Raw genomic sequence first — 10,992 nt, forward strand, 5'->3', positions numbered from 1 at the left:
CTCCTGACACTGGCTCACCGAAGCCCCGGGACCCGGTCAAACCCATTCCAAGAACCGCTGATCTAATCTTTGACGTCATGAGTGCTGCTGTCCTGATTCTGCCGCGCCAGCAACTGTTCGTTTTATTTGTTTGTTTGTTTTCTTGTTCTCGTAATCTCATTATGTATTGCCTGGGGGTCGGAATGGCATGCTCCTCCCTTCTCCTTTGTTGTGCGGCGACGCCGCACGCGGCCTCGCCGCATGACCAGTACCATGTCACACTGTCCGGCAAAGCCGCACACGACGAGCAGTTTACCCCCATCAGTCACTGTGGATTGTAATGTTGTCCAAACTTAAGACTGTTTGTGCTCTTGAGGCAGAAGGATTGCTGAAAGAACCCACACTTCATCCTTTCCATGCTGAAAGGGAAACTTGTGACAGGTTTCACAAGTTCTCGTACATGATTTCTCCAATTTCTGTAAATGATTTTTCTTTCCTGTTTTTGTCTGAATATTCCTTGGAACTCTTCTCCCAAAATGCTGGTCTCTCTTGAACACATTGAATAAATAAATCCATGTCAAACATGGTTTCATGGGGGGGGGACCTTGGGATGCGCCGCGTGGTGTGGCCGGACAGTGTGACCACGTGCATAGAACTCTGTGTGTTTTGTCCTCATATCCGGCGCCGTGAGGCAGAGCTGCCGCGCGGCGCCGCCGCAACATGCTGACCAGTTAATATTGAAGGAGTAGGTAAAGGAGAAGATTGTGGGACTAAAGAAGAGGTTGAGGAGGTGGAGGAAGAGGTTTTGTAGGTTAAGAACGAGGTTGTATAGGTTGAGGAGCTATAGGGGCGTTGAGGAAGACCTGTTTAGGTTGAGGAGGATATGTAGTGGAGGAGGTGGGAATATCGACCAGGTGGTAATATGAAACAGGCCATATCTCAGAAACTACGTGCTGCTGTCTATTGGTAACTGAGTTCAAACATGACATTTAGTTTCTCATAGGCCACCAAAGTGCTTCTTGAGTCACTCGCTCAAGGTGAGGCGCTCTGAGGGGCAATATTTATAATTCTTGCTCAGTGAAACTTTTTCTTAGTTAAGATTCAAAACTTGTTTTCCTATATGGATTAATAAATATTGACTGATATAATATAGTGTGTTGATTAGTCATGAGATCACTTGTTAAAATGACGTAGTTAGTTTACTGGAAAAACAAATTAGCTTAGAATTTCCGCTAACTAATTATGAACATAACGTGGGGTGGTAATATGGACCAGTATGTTCCATATTACCACCATTCCATATCTCCAGGGTTTACCTCCCCACACATCATATCCAGCGCCAGATAGAGCTCCCCCCCCCACCCCCCTCTCTCGGGCCCTGATCATATCAGTCAAATAGAGGTCGCAAAGGTTTGAAACCATCTTTCTTGACTTCCTCTTCACACAAGGAGGCTTTGAAGACCTCATATGAAAAACATCACAAAGGGCCGTATTACAAGTCGAATCCGAAAAGTCTCGGGTTCTTACAGAGTTATTCATCCCGGATTAATTAACTCTGTAGGGGACCCGAAACTTCTCGGATTGGACTTGTAATCCGGCCCCTAGAACGACCTTTGTAAGGACCCGAAACTTCTCGGATTTGATTTGTAATACGGCCCAAAGTCCGAATGAGGAGAACTATGGGTTCAGTGTGTGGCGTGTCGGGGTCGAGCTCATGTCTTGTGTAACCTAGCTAGAGGCTGTGAAACTGATTTTTCCATTTGTGACTTGTTTTTAAACTTTCCTTTTTATTCACGAAAAGGAATATATTATTTTGTTATTTTCTAAATTGTTTCATTTTACCACCCCCCTTGGTCCATTACCACCCGACTTTCTACGACCCACTTTTTTGGATCATGAATAAAAAGGTGTAGCATTGAATGATTTAGTTTTTCTCACTATAACTTTGAATGTGTTAAGAGAATAAAATTTGTCAATATTTATGACGGTTGCTGATGCAATTTTCCCCTTAAAATCGGTGTTTTCGCCTGAAATAAAAAAAAAAAAGTGGTCCATATATTACCACCTGCCTCCCTATACGTACGTTATTGAGGTCAAGGAGGAGGTTGTGGTTGTTGAGAAGTTAATGTTAATATTTCTCTTAAACGGTACATCATAACACGTTAGTTAAGACTGCAAATATAGGTATGTCAGAGAGAGAGAGAGAGAGAGAGAGAGAGAGAGAGAGAAAGTTGCTGTTGTTGTTGAGAGATGGGAGGGTACTATAATTGTGGCAAGGTTAGTAGTATAAATATAAAAAAAAGACAATAAGAAAATGCATATTATTTTTAGAGAGAGAGAGAGAGAGAGAGAGAGAGAGAGAGAGAGAGAGAGAGAGAGAGAGTCTTCGCTCCACTCCTCCTTTGCCAACTTCTTGCCAAACATTTCCCTCAATAATTAATTGCATTTAATTTTCTAACTCAATTTCATGCCCCTGATACAGTTTTCTTTCATCCTTGTCATAACAGAAGCCTTTTTAGTATATGTGCGAGAACTCGGTACAAGGAAGATACTCACGAGAGATCCGATCCTCTTCATGCCTTGGTCTTGGTCTCGGTTGGGAGTCTCCTTCACCGTCGCTGACTATGGAGTGGCCTTTGACTAAGCCTCTCCAAGAAATGCTGAAGACTAAAGAAGATACATGTGCTACCCTTCACCCTCAGCACTTACTACGTTACTTCCTCGATCCATTCAGCCCAGTTTATAGTTGAGTTGACGATCGGGAGTTTCGCCTTGATGTAGTAGTTCTCTTTCTGCTGGGTCTGCTGGTTTCCTCTTTTTCTTTCTCTTTCTTTCTTTCTAGTTCATTTCAGTTGATGGGGCGAAGTATAGCCTTTGTAACGGCACATCTGTCACTTATAGTATTTTCCAGTGTAGGTATTCTTTATTTTAATTTCTTCTCTATTTCCCAGATTTCATGCAGCAGTTCTTTTTATTATTCTCGGTGTTTTCTTTGCTTCCTATTCTCTACTAGCAGTTTACGGCACTAAAAAGATCCTGCAGAAATTTATGAGGGAAGTTGAAAAAAAAAAATCAACCCCATAAATAGATAAAAGTAAAAAGAATGAAGAGAAAAGCAATAGCGATGTACGACAGAGCAGCAAGAGAGAGAGAGAGAGAGAGAGAGAGAGAGAGAGAGAGAGAGAGAGAGAGAGAGAGAGAGAGAGAGAGAGAGAGAGAGAGAGAGAGAGAGAGAGACAGTTTAAAGGGATTCGGATTCTCTTTCAGGCCCGAGTTCCGAGCTTTATATGTGTCTATTGATTATTGCGGTGCGTCGGGAAGTCAGTGTACGTGAGACAGTGACAAGGGAAGGACGTGACGCTGCTTGCCCTTCAACATGACCATCGTAACCAAACCCAAGACGGAGAAGAAGCCGCTCGTCAACCATGAAGTGGAGGTGAGGCGAGGAGGGGAACCGCTGCCACACGTCGCCTTGGGGACCATAAACGCTGGGGAGGGGTAAAAACGAACCATCTATACTTCCAACTGCGTCTCTTGATTAAATGCGAAATTACACAATGAAGCCACTTGAAGAGTTGTCCCTCGGCCCTCTCGATGTTATTGCGAGCTCAGAACATCCCTCCTCCCCTCCACACACACGTGGTTACTAAGGGAATTGAGCTCACTGAAAGGCAGAATGTCACTTCAATCTTCGTCACTTGAAAGTTGAAATACGAAATAACGCAATGATGCCACTGAAAGAATTGTCTCTTGGTCCTCACGGTGTTATTGCGAGCTCAGAACATTCCTTAGAACACTCCACACACACGTAGTTACTAAGGGAATTGAGCTCACAGAAAGGCAGAGTGTCACTTTTATCATCGTCACTTGAAATACGAAATAACGCAATGATGCCACTTAAAGAATTGTCCCTCGTTCCTCACGGTGTTATTGCGAGCTCAGAACATTCCTTAGAACACTCCACACACACGTAGTTACTAAGGGAATTGAGCTCACAGAAAGGCAGTGTCACTTTTATCATCGTCACTTGAAATACGAAATAACGCAATGACGCCGCTTAAAGAATTGTCCCTCGTTCCTCACGGTGTTATTGCGAGCTTAGAACATTCCTTAGAACACTTCACACACACGTAGTTACTAAGGGAAATGAGCTCACAGAAAGGCAGAGTGTCACTTTTATCATCGTCACTTGAAATACGAAATAACGCAATGATGCCACAGAAAGAATTGTCCCTCGTTCCTCACGGTGTTATTGCGAGCTCAGAACATTCCTCCATCACTCCACACACGTAGTTACTAAGGGAATTGAGCTCACAGAAAGGCAGTGTCATTTATCTTCGTCACTTGAAATACGAAATAACGCAATGACGCCACTGAAAGAATTGTCCCTCGATCCTCACGGTGTTATTGCGAGCTCAGAACATCCTTCCTCCCTTCCACACATACGTATAGTTACTAAAAGAATTGAGCTCACAGAAAGGCAGTGTCACTTCAATTTTCGTCAATTGAAATACGAAATAACGCAATGATGCCACTTCAAGAATTGTCCACCGGTCCTCACTCAGAACATCCCTCTACACACACACGTAGTAAATGTGGTGCCCGGGAAAACTACCATGGCCACCTCATGATATATTTTAATGCGTACTCGGCTCCTCTTCTCCACACACTCGTAGTTAGTAAAGGAATTGAACTCATGCACAGGAAGGCAGAACGTCACCTCAATCTTCGTCTCTCTGAGTACGTATTAACAACGATATCACTTAAAGACTTGACCCTTGGCCCCCACTGTGCAATTACTTAGAAGACACCTCCACACGTAGTTTGTAAGGTTATTAAGTGACCTCATTGTGCTATTTCCGATTTCAAGTGACGGAGTTTAAAGTGCCGTGTGTTCTGTCTTTCTGTGACCTCAATAGCGTCACTAACTACGTGTGCGGATGTGTTCTGAGCTATATAGTAATACATAACAGTCAAGGTAGAAGTCTTTAAGTGGTGCCATTGCGTTATTTCGTAGTTCAAGTGAAGAAGGTTAAAGTGCCGTGTGTTCTGGTTTTCTGTAAGCTCAAATAACCTTACTTAGTACGTGTATGAAGGGGCGTTATGAGCTTGTAATAACACTATGAGGACCAAGACGTGTGTTATGCCTTTCTCTAAGCTCAAATTAAGGATTTCTTCCTTGGGTGTTATTTTAGTACCCGCTCAGATCACACCTCCACACAAAAGTTAGTAACTTTAATGAGCTAGTAGAAAGGCAGAACACGGCGCTTTAAACTCCGTCACCTGACACACACACACACACACACACACACACACACACACATGTTACGTAACGAGAAAAAAAACCATGACATGATCCTTACCTTGTTCCTACTTAAGCAAGATCAGACCCTCTTATCTGGAGCCTTATTAAAGAGGTTGAGAGAGGATACAAAGTACTGGGCATACAGCGATGAGGAGGAAATGACACGTAGTGCATACCCTTTTCTCAGTAGAGTTGGCCGCCTCCTCCTCCTCCCCCTCCGCCTCCTTGTTCTTCTTTTGACCTGTATCGCTCTGTTCCGCTTCGTAGGTCCTACTTTTGATCCACCACTTGTTAGAACACTTAAAACATAAAGAATGGACCCGAAGACAGCAAGTTGAAAAAAAAAGAGGTTCAGGGGCGGGAAACAAAGTGGCCGGCATACAGGGACAAGGAGGAAGCAGCCTTAATTAACCCACATCTCGGTACACTTAACTGAAACCACGAAAATCCCTTAAAACATGAAAAATTGATCCAAAGTCGGCAAGATGAGACACTCTTATCTGATCAGGAAACGTGCTGCATGGAACGAGGAGAAAAAAGCAAAAGCACTGAACCCTCTAAATACACTCACTGTAGGGATTTTTTACCCTAAGGATTTTAAAGTTCCGCGGGTTCTTGGAATCGAACGCCCAAACGGACTATTTGAAATGGTTTGACTATAGAGTTAACTATTCATAAGGGAGCTAACTATTCATAAGCGAACTATTCATAAGTGAACTATTCATAAGTGAACTATTCATAAGGGAGCTAACTATTCGTAAGGGAGCTAACTATTCATAAGGGAACTAGGTATTCATAAGGGAGCTAACTGTTCAAAAGGGAGCAACTATTCATAAGGGGGCTAACTATTCATAAGGGGGCTAACTATTCATAAGTGAACTATTCATAAGGAAGCTAACTATTCATAAGGGAGCTACGGTAACTAGGCTAATCATAAAGGAGCTATTTTATATAGCTACTTTTATTAATTAATTAATTTATTTATTTATTTATTTAGTGTGTGTGTGTGTGTGTGTGTGTGTGTGTGTCTTCCCCTCCCTCTGCTCTCCTCCCCATGTAGCCTACTGTTATCTTATCTCTACTGATCAATGGTGTGAATGTTACTATACTGTCCTGCTCTGTAGATATATATTTTCATTATTAAGATATTATTCAGTAGATATGGCTTTATATGTCTATACGCGTTTACTTACTGTCGTATATAGATGGAACAAATTACCCATACATGTGGTGAGAATTCCTTCAGTCAACACATTCAGAAATGATACGACCAGCAACACACACAGCTGATAGCAATCCAACACACTCAAGTGATAACGACGGAAGTGGGCAATAATAATATCTGGTGACATGATAAGGGAAGATGTGGAAGGTATTCGTAGGTCTTATTGGCGAGTCTCAGCAGACACACACAGACATCAGATCAAACTTCCAAACCCCTCTACAGAGTACACCAAATCAGACATCCTCATCCTTATGACATAGCTTCATATAATTGCCTACATAATGAAGGAAGGATTTGTTTGCACTGAGATCTGTGGCTGTATGGAATAGTTTGACCGAGGAAATTGTTTCACCCAAGAATATAAATACCGATACATTCAAGATGAGAGTGGATGAATTGTGGGATGGGTGGAAAGTATTGTGTGATTGCTGCCAGCATCACAAACACGCTAAGAGTTAACAATTATGGCATCTAAAAGTATCTAAGTAAATAAGGAAGGTGCCCGTATTTGCTAACGTTTTGGCATATCTTTACCCGTTTGGAAAATATCTCGTATGTAGATGTTGGGGATTTTCATGGGCGTGTTTATTACTCTTGTGACAGTTTTATACGCTGCTTCAGCATGAACGGAACACACACAATGAAAACTAGTCTCAACATCTCTCCAAGTCCTGAAAACATATGTAATGGGGAGTATGTGAGAAGACAAGCCGTAGATGCTAGGTTACGTTATTATCAATCAATCAATTATTTTCATGATTATTATTATTATTATTATTATTATTATTATTATTATTATTAGTAGTAGTAGTAGTATTGTTGTTTAGACCCATGAAAGGGCATCAAGTAATAACAGTGATAGACACAGAGTCCTCTCGATGAGCAGACATGGATAAGAAAACTAAGAAACAGTGACAATAAAGTAAGATGAAAAAAAGGGGGAAGGGAGGGACAAAATACCAATACATTTAGGTATTATTTAATGAGTCAAACAGTGAGTTACCTTACTTATACAAGAGGAGGGTAATTTACAACTGCAAATGGATGCACTGAAGGTTGAATTGACGCGATCAAAAAGAGGAAAGATCAAAAGGAGAGCTCCTGTGATCCAAAGTGATACGTCACAAGTAGAAACTATCATATTCGCATATCTTGTAATAAATGGGGAAAAAAGAGAACAAAGGAGTAAAATTCTGACAATACTGGCACCACACATCCGGAGCTGCTGACGTAAAAGTTATAGCTATGCTTCTGTATTTATACAACTTTTCTTGTATCACATGGATACAGAGAACAAAGAAGAAAACAACCAGGATCAGCAAAGAGTTATTGAGCCTGAAACAAACAACGACAATAATAATACACCTCAGGAGCTGCCGTTGTAAAGGCTTTAGCTCTACATCTGCATCAACATGCTTTCTTGGATTTTGTATCAAATGGGAAGAAAAGGAGAGCAAAGAAGAAAAGAACTACGACAGCATCAACATACTGTAAAGGTTATTAGATAGCTTTGCATCAACATCTTTCTTTATTAGCCAACTTGGGATGCAATTTTTGTTTATGTCTTCATGGCACTGTATGTTGCAGCATCCCTCCACATATATACAGTCCCCAAGCACTTGTGGAGTGAGGCAGATGTGCAGTCTCTCATCCCCACTCCCCCAAGCCTAGACTCCTTGGTGCCCACTTTCCTCTCAGCAGTGAATGGGTGCCGGGTGTCAGACAGTCACGGGGATTTATAGATAGATGTTGTCCCAATGTTGACTACTGGAGTGCTTTACTTGTGGGTATTCGGAATTGTATACTGAAGAAATTCCAGTTTATACTAAGTGGGGCAGCAAAACTTAAGTTTTGGTGTTCCACTGAGGACCCCATTTTCAAATCACACTGAGCTGCACTTGCTCCAAACAAGAGCTAGAATAAAATTTAAGTTGTGTCTTGTGACTCTTAAGGTTCTCCAATTTTTCCTAGACGAGGTGCTTTGCTGAACTGGTAAGTTGTTCGCCATCATGTTCTGCTGTAACTGCGTCTTGATGAACCCGGTGCTGTCCATGCAACCATATTTCGCCGAGACGTCATTTTTTTATATGACCACTGTCAATGAGGCAGTTAAACTCTATTGAAGGCATAAAAGAGTAACTTAAGAACTTTTTGAAATAAGTTGTGCTTCAGAGAGGGTCTGAGCTAAATGATCGCAATTACACTGTTACATTTATTGCCTTCTTAAGGTTTGATGTATACATATTGCAGTACTTGCAATTGGGGAATATATTTATCATTGAGCGCTAACTTAAATCTTTGCATTCTTCAGAACGATTGAAGTGGGATATATATATATATATATATATATATATATATATATATATATATATATATATATATATATATATATATATATATATATATATATATATATATATATTATCATTATTATTATCATTATTATTGCATTATTATTTGTTCTTTTTACTACTACTACTACTACTACTATAATACTACAACCCTTGTGTCCGTGTGTTAAAAATAAAACCCATGAGCGTGTTTTTTTTCCAGGGTGGCGAGTGTGTGGTGGTGGACCCCCAGGCCGCAGCGGCGGTGGACGAGGAGGCCTGGCTCTCCTCCACGGCCCGCCGGCGTGTGTCCACCGCCACCAGCGTCTGCGTCAGCATCACCGTCCTGCTGATCATGAGCATCGGAATCATCGGCGGCGTCTACCTCTACCGCCAGTTCTCGGCTCATGAGGTGTGTTCCCACCACGTGTTCTGGCGTGTTTGTACGCTCACGAGATGGAGGCAAGCGTGTGCTTCTCATAAATATTCTTTCACTTTTTATCCTATGTATGTATGTATGTAGGATATATATGTAATGCATATGTGTTATCGCCGTTTGGCGATGTGAGGAAATAGAGGAAAATGAGAGCGTGAGAAGTGGAGAGAGATGAGGAGAGAGGTGGAAGAGTGGAGAGGAAGGAATAAGGGAGAAGTTTACTATCGCAAAGGCCATTTATCGTCGGGAATGTTATGACATTACGGTCAGAGAGGCCACCAAATCCATTAGGCCGGCCTACAGTCGTATGAAGGCGCCCTTGTTCAGAGCCATGAGTATGTCCCATACAGGAGGGAAGCGAGTACGAAGGCCCCGGCGAAGGGCAGACGTTGAGGCGGACGAACGACCGGGAGCCCGAGGTGCTTATAGACCCTGACAGTGTAAGTTCCGTTGAAGTTGTGTTCTTATGTGTTATAGTGCTCCATATGTTGTATTTGTATGTACGTCAAGCAGTCGGACACCTGACGGTGTATTATAATGTGTTATACTGATCCATGTATTGTCTTTTGTACTCGATTGGACACCAGTCAGTTATCACTGATGTATAAATGCAGTGATGAGAATAGTTAACGATAGATGATTCTCGGAGGTTTGATCGATAAAACTAGAGATCGCATCAGACAGACGGGTCTTTCCTTAACCATCAACTGACTGCCCCTGCCGGGCGGTTACATGATAAAACATTCCATTCATCAAGTCTTCAGTTTAAAGGCTGGATTTTCTACATCTGTATGAACTCTCTTTGCAGTGTGTGTGTGTGTGTGTGTGTGTGTGTGAGTGTGTGTTTGAAGCCCTATTAGTCAGTTTTCAAGCTGCATCACACACACACACACACACACACACACAAAGTTTATAATCGTGTTGACAGATGCTTCCAGTGGCTCAGCATTTATATCATGAATTTTCCACAACACAAAATGTCACATCAGCAGTCTGTTCGTGTGTTGGGAGGCGGGGGGGGATGTGTGTGGGTGTGTTATTCACCACATATTCTACTTAGAGAGGCTAATACATTTTTGCTTATTTTTTTTTTTTTGGGGGGGGGTGTTCTTGATTAAGTTAGTCTTATATATGGCAATCATAAGCATGAATATTTTTGGGCCGTAAAACACACACACACACACACACACACACACACACAAGTAAATAATTATGTCGTCCATTCTTGTTGTATACGTACATCCATAATTTCTCTCTAGGGGGCGTCATCTAGGCTACATCCTGTTAGTGACACATATTTTCCTTACATTAGCGTCATCATAATATCTCGTGCTAGTATATCCAACCGTTCTTGAATCTACCCTTATTCCTGCAGTCAGTCATAGAGCCACTGCATTCATTGTAAGGAGTCAGTATTCACAGGGACGTTTTCTGGCAATATTTCCTTCTGTGACAGACATAATTACCGCTGTGTCGCGTTGCAGGATGATGAATATTTATCTGATGACTGTACTTCCTTCTTTGTAATTATCGTCTGTGTGTAAAAATAGAACTAGGGCAAGAGGTCTATCTTAACATGCTGATCGTGTTATCTGCAAGTTGCAACAATTACTGTTTATTATGGGGTAAGGACACACACACGCACACACCTCGGATCTGTTTATCGTCCACACCACCACCGCTCAACCTAAACTACCACCACCGTTTATCCATTGTT

General features: G+C 41.8%; 1 protein-coding gene across 2 annotated transcripts in view; it reads left to right on the forward strand.

The window, feature by feature from the left end:
* Positions 1–3,258: 3,258 nt before the first annotated feature.
* Positions 3,259–10,992, forward strand: part of LOC127005142 (integral membrane protein 2B-like) — a 23,855-nt gene continuing 16,121 nt past the window's right edge. Inside the window, exons 1-3 of one of the 2 annotated variants that reach the window (XM_050873759.1) lie at positions 3,259–3,415; positions 9,063–9,251; positions 9,626–9,715. In XM_050873759.1, the coding sequence (XP_050729716.1) occupies positions 3,356–3,415; positions 9,063–9,251; positions 9,626–9,715 (339 nt within the window). In that variant the 5' untranslated portion in view covers positions 3,259–3,355. The remainder of the gene's footprint in view (positions 3,416–9,062; positions 9,252–9,625; positions 9,716–10,992) is intronic. The other variant, XM_050873760.1, reaches the window with a different exon arrangement.

This window comes from Eriocheir sinensis, chromosome 29, assembly GCF_024679095.1.
Source record: "Eriocheir sinensis breed Jianghai 21 chromosome 29, ASM2467909v1, whole genome shotgun sequence".
Classification (NCBI taxonomy): domain Eukaryota; kingdom Metazoa; phylum Arthropoda; class Malacostraca; order Decapoda; family Varunidae; genus Eriocheir; species Eriocheir sinensis.